This window comes from Lathyrus oleraceus, chromosome 3, assembly GCF_024323335.1.
Source record: "Lathyrus oleraceus cultivar Zhongwan6 chromosome 3, CAAS_Psat_ZW6_1.0, whole genome shotgun sequence".
In the NCBI taxonomy this organism is placed as follows: Eukaryota; Viridiplantae; Streptophyta; class Magnoliopsida; order Fabales; family Fabaceae; genus Lathyrus; species Lathyrus oleraceus.
Genome location: NC_066581.1, coordinates 348357328 through 348379456, shown reverse-complemented (window position 1 = coordinate 348379456; position 22129 = coordinate 348357328). Strand labels below are relative to the sequence as shown.

At 35.5% G+C, this 22129-nt stretch overlaps 3 protein-coding genes across 3 annotated transcripts; 2 read left to right on the top strand and 1 right to left on the bottom strand.

Annotated features, from left to right (window-relative positions):
* The first annotated feature begins 5883 nt into the window (after positions 1 to 5883).
* Positions 5884 to 9375, top strand: LOC127127601 (uncharacterized). The gene is made up of 12 exons (XM_051056851.1): positions 5884 to 6289; positions 6407 to 6539; positions 6664 to 6737; positions 6847 to 6893; positions 6984 to 7122; positions 7202 to 7246; positions 7323 to 7524; positions 7615 to 7676; positions 7800 to 7900; positions 8400 to 8460; positions 8643 to 8699; positions 8940 to 9375. The coding sequence occupies exons 1-12, from the start codon at positions 6100 to 6102 to the stop codon at positions 9113 to 9115; spliced, it is 1287 nt and encodes a 428-aa protein (XP_050912808.1). The 5' UTR covers positions 5884 to 6099; the 3' UTR covers positions 9116 to 9375.
* LOC127127600 (L-type lectin-domain containing receptor kinase IV.1) lies at positions 9321 to 11618 on the bottom strand. The gene has a single exon (XM_051056850.1). It carries the CDS (start codon positions 11479 to 11481, stop codon positions 9469 to 9471), a length of 2013 nt encoding a protein of 670 aa, XP_050912807.1. The 5' UTR covers positions 11482 to 11618; the 3' UTR covers positions 9321 to 9468.
* An 8233-nt stretch (positions 11619 to 19851) lies between these two features.
* LOC127131233 (uncharacterized) lies at positions 19852 to 20514 on the top strand. The gene has a single exon (XM_051060163.1). It carries the CDS (start codon positions 19852 to 19854, stop codon positions 20512 to 20514), a length of 663 nt encoding a protein of 220 aa, XP_050916120.1.
* Positions 20515 to 22129: the final 1615 nt, after the last annotated feature.

Genomic DNA, 22129 nt, shown 5'->3' with positions numbered 1-22129 from the left:
CTGTTAATATGTACCTGCAATTAGCAGGAATATTATTTCCATTTCTTGTTTGGACAAGTTTGGTTTTTTATTTATAATAAAGAACAATTGTTGCTCAATTTATTTGAATGATATATTCTATGCTACTGCACAAATGAACAATGGACTATATGTCCTTGATCTTGAAATGCCTATTTATAACATTAATACTAAAAGGATGAAACCTAATGAGTTAAATCCAACTTACCTTTGGCATTGTCGATTAGGCCACATAAATGAGAAACGCATTTCCAAACTCCATAAAGATGGACTCTTGGACTCTTTTGATTATAAATCATATGAGACATGCATATCTTGTTTAATTGGAAAGATGACAAAGTCTCCATTCACAGGAAAAGGTGAAAGAGCTAATGATCTTTTGACCCTCATACATACTGATGTATGTGGACCACTGAACATACCGGCCAGAGGAGGTTTTCAGTACTTCATCATATTTACTGATGATTTTAGTAGATATGGTTATGTGTATTTAATGAAACACAAATCAGAGTCCTTTGAAAAGTTCAAGGAATTCAAGAATGAAGTACAAAACCAACTAGGTAAGAATATTAAAACTCTTCGATCAGATTGAGGTGATGAGTATTTAAGCCTAGAGTTTGATGACCATCTGAAAGAGTGTGGGATCCTATCCCAACTTACTCCTCCTGGAACACCCCAATGAAATGGTGTATCTGAGAGAAGAAATCGAACCCTGTTAGACATGGTCCGATCCATGATGAGTCACACCGATCTTCCAAACTCCTTTTGGGGACATGCACTATTGACAGCAGCTTACACACTTAACCGTGTTCCATCCAAAAAGGTTGAGAAGACACCATATGAGATATGGAGTGGTAAGAAACCACATATGTCTTACATGAAGATTTGGGGTTGCGAAGTTTATGTGAAACGACAAATTTCAACTAAGCTTGAGCCCAAATCTGACAAATGCTTATTTGTGGGGTATCCTAAAGAAACAAGAGGGTATTACTTCTACAATCCTTCTGAGGCCAAAGTGTTTGTCGCTCGAACTGGAGTTTTCCTAGAAAAGGATTTTATTTTCAAAGGAATCAGTGGGAGGAAAGTAGAGCTTGAGGAAATTCAAGAATCACAAAGCATTGATACACCTATGGAGGAATTAGAGCAGGAAACACAAGTAGTTGTGGAAGAGCAACCTGCTCAAGTAGAACAAGACCATCGTAGGTCAAGCAGGATACGTCACCTACCTGAGAGATATGGATATCTCATAACTGATCAAGGTGATGTATTACTCATGGATCAAGATGAGCCTGTGACCTACCAAGAGGCCATAACTGGTCCCGAGTCTAAGAAGTGGCTAAAAGCCATGAAATCTAAAATGGATTCCATGCAGACAAACCAAGTTTGTTCCTTGGTAGAGTCTCCTATAGGAGTTAACCATATAGGATGCAAGTGGGTCTTCAAAAAGAAGACTGACATGGATGGTAAGGTACATACCTATAAGGAAAGACTGGTTGCAAAAGGATATAAACAAATTCATGGGGTTGACTATGATGAAATCTTTTCACTAGTTGCAATGCTTAAATCTGTTCGGATTTTACTTGCTATCGTTGCATATCATGATTATGAAATATGGCAGATGGATGTCAAAACTGCTTTCCTTAATGGGAATCTTCTTGAGGATGTGTACATGACACAACCTGAAGGATTTGACATACCAGAAGAAGCCCAAAATATATGTAAGTTACAAAGATCAATCTATGGATTGAAGCAAGCTTCCAGAAGCTGGAATCTTCGTTTTGATGAAACAGTAAAACAATATGGATTCATCAAGAACGAAGATGAGCCTTGTGTCTACAAGAAGGTTAGTGGGAGCATGATCATTTTCCTGGTATTATATGTAGATGACATATTACTCATTGGAAACGATGTCCCTACCCTACAACAAGTAAAGTCTTGGTTTGGGAAATGCTTTTCTATGAAGGACCTAGGTAAAGCATCCTATATATTAGGAATCAGAATCTATAGAGATAGATCACAAAAACTGCTTGGCCTAAGTCAGAGTACATACATAGACAAAGTGTTAAGACGCTTTAATATGCATGATTTCAAGAAAGGATTCATACCTATGCAACATGGCCTGTGTCTATCAAAAACACAATCCCCTTCAACTAAGGAAGAAAGGGATCGCATGAATAAGATTCCATATGCATCTGCAATAGGATCTATCATGTATGCCATGTTATGTACTCGACCAGATGTCTTGTATGCTTTAAGTGCAACGAGTAGGTACCAATCTGATCCTGGTGATGCTCATTGGGTAGCTGTCAAGAATATCCTTAAGTATTTGAGAAGGACTAAGGACTCATTCTTGATATGTGGAGGTCAGGAAGAGCTGGCTGTAATTGGATACACCGATGCTAGCTTCCAGACAGATAAGGATGACTTTAGATTGCAATCTAGTTATGTGTTTTGCTTAAACGGTGGCGCTGTGAGCTGGAAAGGTTCAAAGCAAGATACAGTTGCTGATTCTACAATCGAGGCCAAGTATATTGCTGCCTCAAGTGCAACAAAGAAAGTTGTTTGGATCAAAAAGTTCATTAGTGAACTTGGCATAGTTCCTAGCATTGTGGATCCCATTGGTCTCTATTGTGATAACAATGGTGTTATCGCACAAGCTAAGGAGCCTAGATCTCACCAACGATCCAAACACATACTTATGCGTTATCGCCTCATTTGAGAGATAATAGATAGAGGAGATGTAAAAATATGCAAAGTACCTACACTTGGCAATATTGCTGACCCACTAACAAAGCCTCTTGCGCAATAGAAGCATGATGGCCATACTAGATCTATGGGCATTAGGGGTATGCCTGATTGGCTCTAGTGCTAGTGGGAGATTGTTGGTGTAAGCCCTAGAGGCCAATACTTTTGGTACTTGTATCAAATTATTTATTAATAATAAAAGGCTTTTTCTTTATTATGTTTGTTTAATGAAGTCCCTAGAATAGCTAGTCCGTTTAATGTATCAAGTGTGACTTAATCATGAGATCACATTAAACATAAGGACATTATTCTTAAAGTATCCGTAGTCGAGCTTTATTGTGAAGTGGGATAACATTAAAGCATTAAGACTATTATATATATAGACTGATGATCACATCTCATGGATCATGGATAAGGAGTTATCAAGTCTTAAACATAGGTATGAATATTAAGAGTAATATTTATACTGGATTGACCCGCTATGAGAATACTATATAGAATGTTATGTAAAGTGTCATAAGTTATTCTCATGGTGATAATGGTGTATACCACCCTTCGACCTGAAACCACTATGGACCCTAGATGTAGAGTCGAGTGCCTTATTGCTGATCAAACGTTGTCCGTAACTGGATGACCATAAAGACAGTTGATGGATACTCCACGAAGCATGCTAAGGGACATGAGTGACCTAGATGAAATTTACCCATCTTGCGTAACAGGATAAATGTCTATGGGCCCAATATTGAACTGGACAAGGATGACACGGTCTATGCCTTGTGTTCAATATAGACATAAGGGCAAAAGGGTAATTGTACATATAAATATTATCACAAAAGGATTTGTCAGATCACATGACATTTTCGTGTCTTGGGTAGCAATGATGTGTTTCTAGATACCGCTCATTGTTTATTATGTTAAATACGTGATTTAATATAATTGCCAATGCCGCAAAAACCTACAGGGTCACACACAAAAGGACGGATTGATGAGAGATAGAGTAACTAAGGAACATCGTAAGGTACAGTGCACTTAAGTGAATTATAGAACATCGTAAGGTACGGTGTACTTAAGTAGAATACGAAATATGGTAAGGTACCACGCGCTTAAGTGATTTTGGCATATTATAAGAAATTGGCCACATACACTTAAGTGAACTTTTAGCTTATAGCCCACACAAGTGGTTTTATAAATAGAACCCTTGTGCAGAAGCATTAAAAAAGTTGCAATTTAGTTTCTCCCTCTCTCACTCAAAGCCTTCATTCGTAGCAGCTAGCACTGAGATTGAAGGAATCCGTTCGTGTGGACTGAGTAGAGGCGTTGTCATCGTTCAACGTTCGTGATCGCTCCGTAGATTTGCATCAAAGGTTTCAATCGTCACAAAAGGTAACAATTCTATCATTGATCATGCCCATTCGTAAGGATCACTAAAGGAGAAAATTTTAAATTCCGTTGCGTTTTGGATCGCTATTCTCCTTCGAATTATACACGTAAAAATTATCAGGAAAACATTTCGTAGATCACATGACATTTTTGTCACTTGGATAACAATGTCGGGTTGCTAGATACCGCTCACTATTTATTATATTAAATATGTGATTTAATATAAATGTCAATGTTATGAGAACATACAAGGACACACACATACATTAGAACACATTGATGATAGATAAAATAAATAATCGAAGGTTATTTATTGACGTTGTCTTATAATGTACTAGCTTTTAATTAGAGAAACGTGAGACACTATAACATACAATGTACTTAAGTGCAATACAAAACACTATAAGATATATTGTACTTAAATGTAATACACAACACCGTAAAGTATAATGTATTTATGTAAATTACAGCACATCATAAAGAATGTTGTGGTTAATTGGGTTTGTTCAGTTTATAACCCATACAAGTGGTTATATAAATAGAAACTTTGTGTTAGAATTAAAATTTGTTTGACCAAATTTGGTTTGAGAATTCTATTTTTATGAAACCTAAAGCCACACTCTCTCTCTAAGCTATTATTTTCGCGTGGTATGAGTAGAGGTGATGTCGTTCATGCAGTGCTCGTGATCACTTTCTAAACTAAGCTTCAAGCATTCATTACTATAAGAAGTAATCATTCAATTACTGATCATGATCATTCGTAAGGATTCACCAAAGGAAAACATTTGTTTATATGTTGCGTATTGTTGGTAATTTTCCTTCAAATACATGAAGTATGATGTGTGTAAGGGTAGGATTGAGCGACGAGCAAAAAGTAAGGGAGCCTATAGAAGAGACAAACAAACTTTAGGCTTTTCCAATGAAGATTTGACCTATACCTCTAAAAGGAGATTACTCATGAATGTTGAGATGAATGGCGGTGACATGATAAAAGGCACCCGAGTCAGGGTACCAGCTAGTAGGTGAATCTACAATTAGAGTTGAGAATTGAGATAAAGAGCTCGAGGTCTTGGTGAAAAGGTCATGTGATTAGACTACAATTACAAGGAAGGTATATGTGCCATGTGAGGCATCACAAGAGGCACCATTGTAAGGTGAAACATGGAAGGATATGGAACATTGACGTTGAGGTATAAAGAATTCTCAACAGAGGAAGACCAAGGCATATAGGTGTTGAATATGCCTGTAGAATTGGAGCTCTTAACAAAGAACCACTCTGATATGACTTGGGAGTGGTAATATTAGAGTAAACTTGGAAATCATCTTGAGGAATGGATCTAATATAATCTATCTTGAACTTGTGATAAATTGAAGCTTCATGTTCATATTTCTTCCATACTTGACAATGAATATAATTATCCCCATAACCACGACTACAAATACCACGTATACAACTACCATAACCATTTAAAAATTGAAGGATGATGGACCAGTTTTATCTGACGAAAAAGGAGGAAATTTAATTCAGCAAAATATATTAAACTCTTCTATATTATTCGACTCATGATTGACCTTAAAACAAACATCTTTAAAATACTTGAAAGCATGAACTGTTTTGATGGAATTTCATTAAAGATAAAAATTTATTTAGATAATATGTACAAATGATTTATTATGGATTACAATGAATGATTAGTGGACTAAATTTGTTTATTTTTTACATAAATGAATTGTCTTTGCTTTACCATATGACACACTTGCTCTAACTTAAGAATTTGTCACAAATGGTAGCTAAACAAGGTAACAAACTTATTTGAATCCATCGTGAACTAGGGCAACAAACTCGTGCTCTAAGTTTTCACTCAAACCCCATCTCAATTGTATTATAGGCCTACTCTTCATTTCATTTCCAAATTGTCATTTCTTCCCTCAAAATCAACACTCCTTCAAGCAACCATGTTTCGCATAGCATCAAAAATTTCATCAAGAATCTCTCCCAAAGCTCTTGTTTCTCTCACTACAAAACCCTCTCCCATTTCATTCAGGTCATTCAATACTGGCTTGGCGTTGGATAAAAGCTTAGCTATCGATGATGTTGTTCGGATGAGTGCATACGCTTTGAGACAAGCTAGGTCTGAAAAATCAGGTGAGAAAAAAAATGCATTTTTTCCATCAGAAAATTCGGTTCTTCGATGACCCATTTGTTCAAAGTTATCATCTTTGTGGTTTTTGATTTTGGGTTTGTTTATTTTTGTGTGATTAGTTGGATCATACGGTATGGGTTATTTGGTGTTGAAGCACTGTCTTACAACTGAGTTAACGGAAGGAAATGATCCAAAGCACGAGAATTCCAAAGGAATTGCTTTGCTTGCTATGTCTACATTGTTTTCTGAAAGGTTCTTCTTTATGATCATTTTGGTTCTATTGGATTATCAATTCTCATTTTAGAGCTACATTTTTGTGGTTGGTTTGTGTAACTGTAAACTCATCTGAGCTATGTTTTTCTTTAACTTTTCTTAGAGGAGATTATGTTGATGCAATTGAACAGCTCGACGGCGTTCAAGAATTGACTAATTCTTACTTGGGTATTAGAGGTAGATACTTTTGAACCGCTTATGTTCTTTACTGCATTTGCTTGGGTTTTGTTTTAAATGAAATTTTTTTCTAGTGATTTTTAAGTTGTATTTTGATTTCTTGTTGTAGTTGCTGCGTTTGAAGCTCAGGCTGGGCTTCATCTAGAGTTGGAACAGGTTGATATATGTTAGTAGATGTAAATTATTCGGTTGTTGTTTTACAGATCATGGTGTTTATTTAGATTAGGTTTTTTTTTCCGTACATAGGATGATAAGGCATCTGCGGTGGCTGATAAATGTATAGAGCTCGTGGAAAACGAGAAAACAGAAGATTTTGAAGCTCTAAATGTTCGTGCTAGAGCGCTAAAAGGGCTTATTGAACTTGTCAAGGGAGATATTAAATCAGGTAGTGCTGAATTCTAGTGGTATATTTATTCTCAATTTATTTCTGATTTATGATGAGTGTTTATTATGTTTTGTTGCAGCTGAACCTTACTTTGACAAATCTCTACGCACCAAGCTATGCGAAGGTATCTCTCTCTCTCTTTCTTTCTGTGGTACTGAATCAGTCATTCTTTGACCCTGGATTGATGTTTTGTTATGTAGGCACTGCTGCTCTATCGTATGCGGAGTTCCAACAAACAAGGCAGAACTACTCGATGGCAAAAGAGATTTACCAGAATGTTATAGAAGGAGTCGCTGATCTTAAAGAGAGTGGCAATGTATACTTAGGAGGTGGTAACATGAACATGGAGGGTTTAATGATGGGGGCCATGTGTGCTTTAGGACAGCTTGAATCACATATGGGGTAGGCTTAATGTTTTTTGTATGGTTTTCCTTTTTAATTTTAATGTCGTCTTCGTATTATATCACTAACATGTAATAACTTCTGTTTTAGTAACTATCGTAATGCAGAGGAGCATTTGACAAAGGCATTAACTAAGGCAGAAGAGATCTATGGTGACTTGTCTATTCTTTTGATCTGTTGCTGTTACCGGAACTCAATTTACAAATTCGTATTGCATTATCACTGAGCCTGGTCATGGCATATTTTTCCTAATATTTGTTCTCTATTTATTGAAGGAGAAAAACATCCCAAGGTGGGTGTTGTCTTAACATGTATGGCTCTTATGTATAGGCGTAAAGCAATTGATCAGCAATCAAGTTCGCTTATGGTTCAAGAGGTTAGAACTCTCTGAATGTTGAGTACTTGAGTTTTTAACTAATAACTTTATTAAAAAAGTATCAAAGGACTATTGGTCAGGACTCAAAATGTGAAACAAGCCCGCAGTTGGAAAGTTTTATTAGGAAAAAGCATAGGAATGTGACGGAAGGAATGCGACGTGGAGAGGGGAAGAGAGGGACTCAATTGTGTGACTTGTTTCAGATATATAAATGCGAGGAGAGAGAGGGGGTATCATTCATTATCTTTTCAGTTAGAAACCTTATGGTTTGGGAAGAAAGAGGAGTGTCTCTTCTCTGAGGAGCTTTGGCTATGCGGTTACAGGGATTTACTTCTGTAATACAAGTGTTTTCAATCAATAACATTAAAACTTCCTCATGTAACATGAAAACCTAGCATGTCTCACTTGACTTTTTAGCATTGCCATGATTCTTCGGATTCCTTGGCTATAGTTTTAGTTTCAATTTAATGGATAATTGTAACGGGGCGATCATTTACAGGGTCTCTACAGAAAAATTTCAGGGATTTTGAAGTTTCCATCAGCTGAAACTGAATCTGAAGGTAATATTATTTTGCTGCTTGGTTCCCTTATGTCCATGTATTATCTAACTGTTATGGGTCTTCTTCATGCATGCCCACACAGACTAAGATGAGTTTACTGTTTTTTCTACAATGGGAGCTATCTCGACTTTTTCTCTATCATTTATTTAATTCAGTATTGAAGTCTAACTTTCATTGTGTAGGTACTAATGCTGCTGCACCATCGGTAAAGAGAACGGATATAGTGGCTCTTGCAAGCGGTATGATGGATTCTTTGATCCTTTATAATCTATGATGACTGTGTTAGTGATAATTATTCATATTTTGATCCTGTGTGATGGATGGAAAATTTCAAATTCTTCGTCCTCTATTTTGTATAACCTTATCCATGTCTGTGATTATATATACGCCATGTTCACTTTTAAGGCTCATTCTATGCATGCTGGTGACTTCATGACAAGTTTACTATATTGATATTGACTAGTTGCTCAATATTATAGGTGGATATGCTGAAGTACTTAATGTCCAAGAAAAGAGAAAGAGTGAAGGAGAGAAGCTGAGGAACTTGTCTGATTCTTTATGGAAAAACAACAGGCTGTCTCTGGATGATTATCTAGGAAATACAGAAGCAAATTTATGTCCGGTTATCGATGCTCGTATATGCAGGCTTCTGTAAATTGATCCGTCTTCTGCTCTGCTTGTCTTGCTGCTGTAGGTTTAGGTTGGACTAATGAAAAATGAAAAAAAAGGGTTACTTTTGTGCCAAATTAGTTCATGGTGTTTTCTTGTAGTTAAAAATGTTATGATGGCATATACAAATGCTAATCCATTGTCATGTACATAACATTTCTAAGGCGCATAATGACTCTAAAGTGGTAAACTATGGTGAAGTATCATATGAATTCTTTATGGAATAAGTAGCAATTTATTACACTATTTACTCAAAACTTGATTTTACATTTTGAGATAACAAACTCTCTTTTTATCCATTTTACCAAACTAAGCAACCATTTCATGTCATCTTGAAAGTCAACGACCACCGGAGAGATGTGATTCAGCAATAGACATAGAAGTATGCGACATTGTCTTGTCCATAGAAGATGGATAAGACATTGGAAAATCCTCAAAATGTTCTTGGTACCCAAATGTTAATCCAGAAGAAGATAAACTAAGCAAAGACAAATCAGGCAAAGGTATATCCATCTCCAAATACTGCACAACTTGTCTCATACTTGGTCTAGCCTCAGGCTCTGAATGTGAACATAACAAGCCAAGTTTTAGCACCAACTCAACCTCTTGAGACACATAATATATTCCCAAATTTACATCTTTTGCCTCAAGAATATCACCTCTTTTCCAACACTCAAACACATAATCAACAAGAATTACACTCTCATTTTCTCCTACATGATCTATAGGCCTCCTGCCACAAACAACTTCAAGAAGAAATGCACCAAAAGCAAACACATCAGAAAATTTAGTTGCTTTACCTGTTCTAGTATGCTCAGGAGCAAGATACCCTACAGTTCCAACCAAATGAGTTGTGTGAGGATCAGCACCATGATCATACAACCTTGCAAGACCAAAATCTCCCAATCTACCATTCAGTTCACCATCTAATAACACATTACTAGCTTTTATGTCTCTATGAATCACAACTTGCTCCCATCCTTCGTGTAGATAAAACAAACCCGAAGCAACCCCTTTGATTATTCTAAATCTTTGACTCCAATTCAACCTCACTCTTGGTTGGTTGTACAGATAGTTGTCTAAGCTTCCATTAGACATGTAATCATAGACAAGAAGTAACTCGCCTTTTCGTCTGCAATAGCCGAGAAGCGGAACAAGATTCCTGTGACGAAGACGACCGATACTAACAATTTCCGACACGAATTCTCTCATTCCTTGTCTTGATTCATGAGACACCCTCTTCACAGCAACCTCAAGTTTGGAACCTGGCATCACACCTTTGTAGACTCTACCAAATCCACCAACTCCCAATAGCCCCTTTTCCCTGAAACCCTTTGTGGCAAAGTATAGATCTTTGAACTTAAATCTATGTGGGCCATACTCATGTTCCCAATCTTCAAGCAACTCAGCAAATTTCTTCTTCCTTTTTATATAATAAATAACCCCTAAAGTTATCATGAAAACCAAACATAGCAAAAGCAAAGGTAACCCAACAGTTAAAAATCTGGATTCTTTTTTCTCACCAAATCTTGGTAGCTTAGGAAGTTCTGAAATCACAAGGTTTTGAGCTTGACCATTAACCTTAAAACTCCAACCAAGAATATAATGAGAAGTAATAACTGATCCAGTAGCTGATGAAAATCCAACATACATACTATTGTTAAGAATTGGAGAAAGATCTTTGGCAAATGACAACAAAGGTTGTTTTGGTTTAACAACATCAATAGGAGCTAAAGTAACATCAATCTTCTTCTTCTCACCATCATATTCAATCCAAACCTGCATAGGATAGCCACTGAAAAGAGTCAAATTCTTCCTTTGACCATTACTATCATAATATCCTGCAGGAGCTGAACTAACTGATTTCAAATCATTGATATCAATACCAACATGGTTATCATTGATATCATTAAACTCACTGCTTTGAATAGTATCAAGTTCCACCCCAAAAACATGGTTGCCACTGTTTCCATTGTTGGATTTGCTAAAGAGACCAAGGTACTGACTTGGTAGTGAATTTGGCAACCCTTTTGTTGGAGAAACAACAAAAACAATTCCATGACCACTAAGAGTTGCATACTGAGGTCTTATGGCAAACACAAAAGTGGTTGAGAAAGAAGAAACACTTCCATTGGAAGTGTTTTTGAAAACTATAGGATTTGGATAAAAAGCATGTGCTTTTTCTTGTTTGGTATCATTGGTGAGTCTTAGTATGCCATTAGAGGTTAACTCAGCAATACCATCAAGATACAAATGAGATGATTGGAATCCATTGTTATAGATGAAACTAACATCTTTACTTGCTACAAATGTAACAAGAAAAAACAACACCAATAGAAGTTTGAGAGACATGACATGTATAGTTTGTGAATACTATGCTTCTGTTCAATGGTTATTTATTATTCATAAGATTTTGTCCTAAGTGAAGCATGATAAGAAATGTCCTAGAACCTATCTTAGATGCAAAATATTATTAAAAAGAAATATGAAAAATAGTTTAGTAAAAAAGAATTTATGTGTTACTTATAGCAAGGACCATTTGAATAATCTATCATTCACATGAGAATCACAATCTTTTTCCAACTTTGGAGGGTAAGTCAAATTTGATTGCGTGGATTTGAATAGTCACTATAAATTATGTAAGTCTATGGTATTCTTGGCGGCTAAGTAAATGATGAATGGAGAAAGATATCATTGTCATTGATATTGATATCTTATCTACATCTTATATATTTTTTTCTCATTCATGTTAATAGGTTTATTTATTAGGTTGGATTATTATAAACTTATTTAGTTTATGACTTTTAACTTTTAAAACCCTTGCCTAAGATTCATTTGGAAGCAACAATTTTCAAAGATATGTGTACCATTTGGGTTGATGTTGTCGTTGCCAAACAGTTTGACAAAAACATTGGCTAGAACATTGAGAAAGCTGCAAGAGGTTTTAAGATAATGCATTTTACCTGGTAAATATTTTTCAACGGCAAGCAGAAAACGGGTAAACTCAAATGAACCTAGTCAGAGTTAGCCCAAAATTGAAATGAAAGGTCGTTGGGACATAGTCCAATATGAAGGAATCCATATCATTTGTACTTGTTGCGGAAGAAGGTGAAGAAAATACAAGAAATGGAAAGTGGGTTGAATTGTATTCGAAATTGTTTATAAAGTATCCCTATTTCTTCGAGATTGTTTCGTTATTTGTCGTTATATTTAGTATTTTAGTATTTGAGTCTCTCACAATAAGTAATGTTTCATATCTCTTTAAAAAATGACTTTTGTGTGCATAAATGACTAAGTCAATGCAATATTGATTCGAATTAATAAGTTTGTGACTCGAATTAAGAAGTTTTCACATACATGATTTGAATCATGCAAAATCTTAAAATATTTTCTCTCTCTCACACACATGATTCAAATAATTAGTTTTATCTTTTACTCGAATCAAATAGCTATTTTAATCTTAGTTTGTGTCTTATCTCTAGTACATAAATGATATTTTTCTCTCTCAAATTTTAAAAATAACCTTTGATAACTTTTGTTGTTCTTCATTCACACATTCGACTATATCATAGAGAAACCTTGAAGAAACATTTTTTTTAGACTCAATCTCTTGAGTGAGAAACTTTGATTTGTGTGAGATTTTCTAAAATTTCATGTTCTACCTCAAGCACTAAACACTATTGACAAGTATGAGTGTTAAATAACTCTAGGATAGATTGTGAGTTCTTGTTGTGAGGGATTCATTAGAGGTGCTAATGATTTGTGAATTTTATTCAAGATAGAAAATCAAGTTTATAGATTTCTGGCGACTGATTTTCTATGAAGAAAAAGAAGAAGTCTTCTCCAACGAGGATTTGGAGTTTCTACCATCTCTCATAAGTTCAAAGACTTGGATAAGGTAATATTGATGGAATCGAGTGAAATTTCTAATGATAGGGATCTTGGAGTGCTTGTGATATGTGAAGGTGACAAGATCATACATTTTGGAGATTTTAGAAACATTTTGAGTTATGTGCAGTTGAAGAAGAATCAAGAAGTAAGACTCTAAAACTTAGTGATTGAATTTAAGTATTCCACAATTTTGTCTTTGATTATCATCTATACATAAGGACATTATAAATTTTCATAGTAGAAGATTACAATCAAATTTCAAATGGTTTATCATCAGAGACTAGATTAGGAGTCATTCGAGAATGAAGACATTGAACCAATATAAATTCAAAGTGTTATCTCTCTAACTCTTTCTCTTTATTTATTCTTTAGAACTTGCATGGTAGATTTATTAATTTTAGTAGTTTGTATATTTTAAGTTCTTTTCTTGATCATAGATATTTATCTTTTAAGTGTAGGTCAATTGAGGTCTAAACCTCTAAATTTATCTTTATGCTAATTATACTAAATAATTTTAATATTAGAATATTTATTCAGTTAATCCAATTATATTTAAAAATTTTAATTTGAATCTAAATAGATTTGCTCTTCTATTGATATTAGTTAATTCATCATTGTTTTACATTCTTTAGAATTTCACTGCACAATTGTCCAATTGCTTAATTTCTAAAAATACTTTTCAAATATATTCTTTTGCACTCAACTCTATTTTAAAAAATATTTTTAAAAGGGAAATGTCTATTTAACCCCCGTTTATATTCACAAACAGTATTGACTGATTTAAACTTTTCGGGTTGTTTCAAACTCAACCACAAGTGTTGAATGATAAAGAGATAAGGAAAAATCGATTAATTACATAAAATTTATCTAGGTTCACCCCCTTAACTCGGAGATACATCTTGTCCCTTCACATTGAGAGATGTTTTATTACAATAAAACATCACTTAAATATTTTTTGGTCCAACCGACATATGTCTTAGATTTCAATCACAAAGAGCTAATCCCAACTAGATCTCTTTGTCGTCTCTAAAAATTTAGATAACAATTAACCCTTTAAAAAGTACACTAATATAAATGAATAAATGACAATGTTTTTACAAATATTATTTAATATAGGATGTATACAAATCTAAGTACAAATGAAAGTGTTTGAATCTTTCAACATAAATCATATACAATGAATTCAGATGATTGCTTCTTTATTCACTTTCAATAGAGATTTTTCTCAAGTTTTTCTTTTTTTAAAAGTTTTTTTAATTATTTTCTTATCAAGTTGATTCTAAAAAGTTTATTCACAAAGTTGTTTGAGTATTGTACACTATGATGGTCAAAAGAGTGAGAAGTTGAGTCTTTATATGATTTCATTTTTGATGACCACCAAATGATATTGAATTTTTGATAAGGAGTTGATATGATCTTTGTACTGTTACAATAACTTATTTAGTGTCCTTCGTACTCATATTAGGCACACACGGAGTTGATCCTATTATCACATAAAGCATGTACCAATACACCTTGTGTAATATTGCTTACATGTCTCAAATTTGAACTACGAGAGAATACAACTAAGTTATTATTTCCAAGAATAAACTTTACTTAAGGTTTCCGAAGAACAATCTCATAGAGTATAATAACTTATCTTCTTCTAGAGGATCAAACTGCTGTCTTTAAGCTTGTAGTGACCAGAGAAATCCAATGACTACTTGGGAAGTTATGAGTAGATAATTATATTGATAACCCGCTCATGCAGCTACTAGCAAAAATCTTAAATGATGTGCACCTAAAGGATACATCAGCAAATGAAGTACTTTATAAATTTACGTCATTTTAACAATTTTTCATATATTTTATCCAAATAATGAATTTTGGTCAAATAATTTTAAATTCCTTCAAAAGATTACTTTCCCTCATTAAAATACTTTATCCAAACACACTCTAAGATTCCCACTAGAATTCCCAAAACTTTATCTCTAACTTCAACTCTAAAATTTTAAAGATTGTTTAGACAAGAATGACAGAGAAATATATTTATAATGGCTAAAAACTAAGAGAATCATAACAAGCCAAAATCACAACTCCTTAACAAATGAATTCATGAATCAAAATAAAGAAGCGTAATATAGGCGAAGCAAGAAAATTGAACTCGAGCTCCAATAAATCAAACAGCCCAAGACTCACTCTTGCACTGCCATCAGCAACCTCCTCTCTGCACTAGTGCATTGGCACCGCCAACAACCTCACGTTGTGCCAAATTCACCACTAGTAACATCATGTTGCATAAGATTCACCACCAACCTCACTCTATGTTGAATCTCTAGATCCACTTCTTAGTTCACCCTACGCAAGCTCCACTGCTCACCTCACTCTACACTGTTGCGCCATCTCCACTTCCAATCTCACTCTACGCCACTGACTATGTCGTCTTCTTTTGCTTCCAGACAGATTTCTATTTTTTTTCAATCTCAAAATATATATTTTTCTCTTAATCCCTTAAATTTTTAAGGCATACTTCAACAATTTTCACCTTTGAAATTATATTCTTAGAATGACAATATGTTAGACATAATATTGTAAATAACGTGTATGAGATCAATCTTCAATAATGTTGATTGTCAATCTTGATTGAACACCTCTAAAATAAATCTGAATCTCTTGATCATAACAAATTCAATCTTCCTTTTTTCGAATCAGATCATATTTTCCTTTAAACCAAAAGATGAACACAATAAATCAAATCTTTATTATGAATGAAGATTGAAATCTTTGATTGATACAAATCTTGAATAAATTAGAACACCAAAACAATTTTGCTAAAAAAGATGTTTTCCAAATCAAAACACATGCTAACACACTTATAACTCTAATATAAATGAAGAGTAAAAAATCTTAAAAAGGAGGAGACATACTTTAATTAATCTTGCACTCAAAGCAAACCATCTGAGATAGGATGTCTGAAACACTATGCTTAACATGTAGCTTTCCACATCTCTGCATACAACCAACTATGAATCTTCATTAAAACAAGTACAATACTGTCTTTATTTGATATAAATAGGATCCAATCTCTTAATTAAAGGATTCATAACACAAACTCTTCCAAAACTGAAACACACTATAAATTATCTTTAAAAGAGATTTGAAACTTTCTTATTAAGTACAAATCCAAATCTTATAATTAAAACATATATAATTAAATCTCTTAATGGAATATTTTTTTAATTGCATCTTCAATAAATATCTTCTCCAAATCATCTTCATCAAAATCTTGTATTAAATAAAACTGAACTAAATATTTCTTCAAAGCATATCCAATGAAATATTTTCTTAAATGCAAATCCAGTCAAATTTTATTTGATTAAATCAAATATAAATCTTTTAATTAGATCATCCACTTAAATCTTCTTCAACCATTATGGATTATGATTTAATAATTTTTTTTCCAAACTAATTTGGATTAACAACCTTCTTCCAAAAGCAATTTTCTAATCATACTAGGATATAAATCAATTTTCTAACTAAATGTTGAAGTGAACCTATAACATAGACTGAGCAGTACGTGCACCAAGATGTCTTACAATATGTCTAAGATATCTTGCTCAACAATTTTCCTACAAAAATTAGATAATAAATTGTAGTAACAACTTAAAATTATGGTGATATCATTTTACTTGTTAACCATATTGATGCTCTTTACAAATTCAACATATACTGAATAAATTTTATCAAGCTCAAACCTTACTTGAACCTTGATCTTGCAACTTGCATCCACCCGCGTCCAACCATATTTTTCTGCTTTAGTAGTTTAACAAACCCACAAGGGCAATTTTTCAACGATCTTTGACTCTATCTACTTTCAAGTGCCTCCTTGGAGGTCATTGTTTCTGATTTTTGCAGTTTTTCAACCATTTAAAGCATAACACCGAAGACGAGCATAACATTCCCTTTGAAATGATATTATACCCCTCATTATATCATCATGAGTTAAATGATAATTATAGGCCTTTGTAATCGTCCTTTCATTATGTCATACCCCAAAATTTTCCCTACCCTTTTTATCCTTTCATTCAATCCTTGTCTTAGGAATCATCTATATGCATTCATGCCTCATCCATATACATCATTCATTCAACAGGTTGATCACTACAGATTCAAAGCTCTTGAATTGCAAGCTAGGGTTTATGTATGAATCAAAGATCAAGGGCATGGCTTTGACCATTCATATGAGTATAGAGGAGGCAAAACCCTAATTGCATGGTCTATTGAAGTATGAATTCAATATGATTTCATCATGGCACTCTTTAGGGGTCTCAAACCCTAATTCCATGACAACTTAGTTTTGGGTCTTCAGGATACTTTGGGCATTGTCTTGACCATCAAAACCCTAATTGAGGCTCATATATTAGAGATTTGTTTGTGAAGTATCCTGATCCATTCAAAGGCCTTGATTGAAGGATGTTTCATTGAAACCCTAATAGCAAATGCATGAAATTATGTGCTAGTAGAGGTAGACTTTTGATCATGAGGTTGACTGAAACTCTAGCCCATGGGGGAGGAGATTCTTGCCATCTAAACCTACGCATCCATTCTTATGGTTCTTTCAAGATCTTAGGATTTGATTCATAATCATGTCTCCTACTCATATGGTATTGTCAATATCATTAGCCATTGGTTCTTGGATTCATGCCTGCATCCATGCAAAGTACCATTTGTCTCGATGTGATTGAAGGGCCGTTAGAAACAATTATTTCAATTAAGTATAAATAAAGGGTATTAATGTTAGGATCAGGGTGTGTCAAAGTGTGTACAAAGTCTGTAAAAATTATCAAGTACCCGTGTGAAGAGGAACCGTAAATTAAGAAATGTATGTTTGTTTACACCATTGTCAGTTATTTTGAAGCAATACAATTTATCTTTACTTTTCCAGAAGTACTTCTCTTTTATCAAACAGTCTTAACACTTCTTTATTTCAAACATTTTCCTTTGCTATTTAGTTATCATCATTTCTTTTACAATCTTTCTCTTTAATTCATATTAGTCTTTCACTGTCTGAGTTTTAATCATCATTACCATAGACACTGTCGAAGTGTTCATAGTTACTAGAATTTACTTTAAAACAATTAGCACATGTTCTAGGATCAATCTGATCGATCCTGTAAGTAACCAAATTTAGTAATTTGGAAGATCAGCGGTTGTTTACCAATTTTCACGGTAAACAAATTGGCACGCTAAGTGGGACGGGGCTAACGCTTTTTTTAAAAAAAATGTTTTTATTCCTGGTTGTTCATTAATTTTCTCCTTTTTCAAAAAAAAAATCATTGTATGTGATTAAGGAGTGGTAAAGTAGCCATAACGAACAATCACATACACATGAGGAAATCCACTGTGAGAATGGCGAATTTAAATGCGCCAGATAACCAAAATTCTCAAAATCCATCAACCAACAATATATCACCCCTTTCTTCTTTGATAGGGGTGAACACAACTTCAATGGACGTGTCTGAAACGGTAACATCTATGGAGAGTTCGATGCCAACCAATTCGATCTCCCATACTGAACCGATTTTAACTTACATTGGGCCTATGGGGCCTCCACATACCCCCCCCATCAATTGGAAATGTTCCAAACAGACCTTCAGTACCCCCTGGTTTCTCTATACCATTTGGTGGTCGAGAACAACCATATGGAATGCCAACTTCAGTAATGGCAAGTTTACACAATGCTAGTTCGACTTTCTCAGAGCCAGTAGTTAACATAAATTCTCCAGTACAAGGATCTGGGGTTATCATGGGTCAAAATAACCAAACTTCAGGTTTGAGACACCAGACACAAATACCTAGCCTTACTAATAACTCTGCAACAGTATGGAGACAACAGATGGACGAAAGCAACCATGAGATGGTCCAAATGCTTACCCAAACATTGACCATCGTATTAAATCCTCTGATTTAAAATACGGCTCAGTCGAATCAACAAATGACAACGTATATGGTGCAAATGTCTGAATTCCTGGGTGTACCACAGCCCAATCAACACCCTCCTAGGGATTGGATAAGGGAAAACCAGGGGGGACCTTCGAAGAAGACCTTACAATCAACTAGGTCCCACAAAATCAACTACTACCAGAGATGGTGAATCAGGAAGTAGGAGTCGGACCCCCTAGGATCGAACCACAAATCACCAGAGAAAGGGAGCCAAGGGTAGTAATGGTAAATAGAAACTAAAACACCGATAATGTCATACGCCAGATTCGACATGACGATATGGCAACAGATAATAATCTAGCAGCCATGGTCGAGAGGATTATGGTGCGGAATAGGGTAAACTTTGGCCTTCGAAGGCCAAATTATACATCACCTTTGTCGAAATATATCTTACAGGAAGAAGCATCCCCTAGAACAAAAATCCCTAAATTCATTAAGTTTTCTGGAGATACTACTGAATCCACTGTCGAACATGTGGCTAGATATTTAATTGAGGTAGGAGACATTTCGAACAATGAGAACCTTAGGATAATGTTTTTCCCAAGTTCTCTCACAAAGAATTCCTTCACGTGGTTTACCACCTTGCCACAACGTTTCATCCATACTTGAAATCAACTAGAGAAAATGTTCCACGAGCAGCTTTACATGGGACAAACAAAGATAAGTCTGAAGGAATTGGCTAGTATCAAACGAAAGTTTACTGAGCCAATTGATGACTATCTGAATAGATTTATATTACTCAAAGCTAGGTGTTTTACGTAAGTTCCAGAGCATGAACTGGTCGAAATGGCCGCTGGGGGCCTTGACTATTCGACTGGGAAGAAGTTGGATACCTAGTATTTGAGAGATATGGCCCAACTGGCTGATAGGATTCGACATTTAGAATGCTTGAAGGAAGAAAAGGCTAGAGCAAATAAGAATAAAAGGGTAGCCTATGTCGATTTCAGCAATGATGATGAATGGTCCTGTAACGGAACTTCGGACTTCGACGAAAATGAAATCGACCTTGCTGAATTGAAGCAAGGGTCACCTTACGCATGTAAGTTTTTGTCCCCGTCGAATGGAAAAAACCCAATTGAACCAGAAAAGAATGATAAATTTCCTAAGAAAACTTATACTTTCGACGTTACAAAGTGTGACGAAATTTTCGATTTGTTAGTTAAGGATGCTCATATGATAGTACCCTCGGGTGCTAAAGTACCTCCTTTGGAACAAAGAAATAAAAGAGGGTTTTGCAAATACCATGGTTTTCTGGGTCATAAAACATCTCAATGTTTTCTTTTGAGGGATTTTGTGCAGAATGCCATCCAAGAAGGGAGACTCAAATTTGGAGACAAAACTCGGAGCCAGATGAAGATCGACTCCGATCCTCTGCAAGTGGCTAACGCCCACTATACGGAGCCAGAGGAAGTGAACCTACTCGAAGTCACTGATGATTTCGATATGACTGAAGTCACGGAAGACTTTATCCATGAACCTGTTATGCCTAAGGTTTATGAATACCTTGATTAGGAATCTCTTAATGACTTCATTAAAAAAGCTGCGGGAGATGCCACCGACAAAAGCGATGACGTCTTCGACACGAGAATCACTGAAGATTCCGATCTGATGATAGTCACCAAGGAAACCGCCTATGGTTTCATACAGATAGATAAGGCCACTGAGGGCCTTTAATTATAATTCCAAAAGTTGGATATCACTGAAGATGTTAACATGGAGGTTAATATGGTCGAGATATCCCATGAGACCTCCATGGAAGTTGACAATGAATGTCAAAAGGAAGAATATAACAAAATTTCCTTCCCCAAAGAGGATACAATGTTGTCTGACTTCCTCTGAAGGTGCCAGAAGAAGCAATCGGAAGTCATGTTGTGCCCCCGATGCAGTGTTGTGTTCGACAAGAAGGCGACCCAAAATCTCGAGGGAGTAAGGAAGGCGAATCACAAAGGGGGTCACAAAGCTTTTCAAAATCAACAGGCTGTTTAACCCATAAGGGCTTTCGACCCGAGGAGATATCATGATCCAAGACGGCCGATGGTGAAACTTGGTGAAGCAAAGTGAAAAGGTCCTGCTACTAAACCCATTTCTTTTAAACCTAGTGATGAAGTTTCAAATGGGAAGTGGGTAAGGCCAGTAGATGGCAGAAAATACGGTCAAGGGAAATGACAGAGCTTCAAAGTCGAAAGAGGTTCGTCATTAGCTTACCGTAGGGAATTTCAGGCCGACAAGAAAACCTCCCATGTCTCTGAAAATTATAAAGGAAAAAACCCTATGACAAGGTCTCAATGGAGAAGGGAGTAGGGGAGAAGGAAAGCCCATGGGGATGGTGGTGAGAAAGACAAAGTTGAGTCTAACACCAACGTGCCTGTGAGACAAAGGGAAAACTCAAGTTTCGACAAAAGAAAATTCAATGATCCAGCAGAGGCGGCCAGAGAAAGATATAATCAAATGGCTGCTGAAGATGAAATGTTGACTGATAATTTCGACTAAGAATTCGAGGATTCTCTAGATATTTTAGTCGGTGTGGTGTCTGTGATACCCAGGGAGTTCGACTGGATCATAGAGGTCGAAGATACCGACAATATTACAGAAAGAGAAATGGCTGCTCATAAGCCAGTATGTTACTACGTGATGAATAATGGTTGTGTCGAAGAACAAAATGCCTTCTTTAAGAGACCTAACGAGGCTATGAAGAGTCATCTTAAGCCTCTCTTCATTACTGGGAAGGTCGAAGATGTCCCGTTAATAAAGTCTTGGTGGACTATGGAGCGACTGTGAGTTTGATTCCCCATCACATGCTGAGGAAAATTGGCAAGTACGACACTGATGCCAAACCTCATAATATGGTGCTTACCAACTACGAGGGTAAAGTGGGCTACACCTTTGGTGTCATCCAGGTTGAGCTAACCGTAGGAACGGTCACAAGATCCACAATGTTTATGGTTGTGGAAACGAAAGGCCAACTATAATCTTTTACTTGGAAGGGAGTGGATACATGGGGTCGGGGATTTCCCATCCTCAATGCACCAAAGAATCATTATATGGTGTCTAGATGGTATGATGGAAATATAAAGGCAAATCAATGGGTACTTTAAAACCCCTATCAACCATAATGAAAGACACCAGT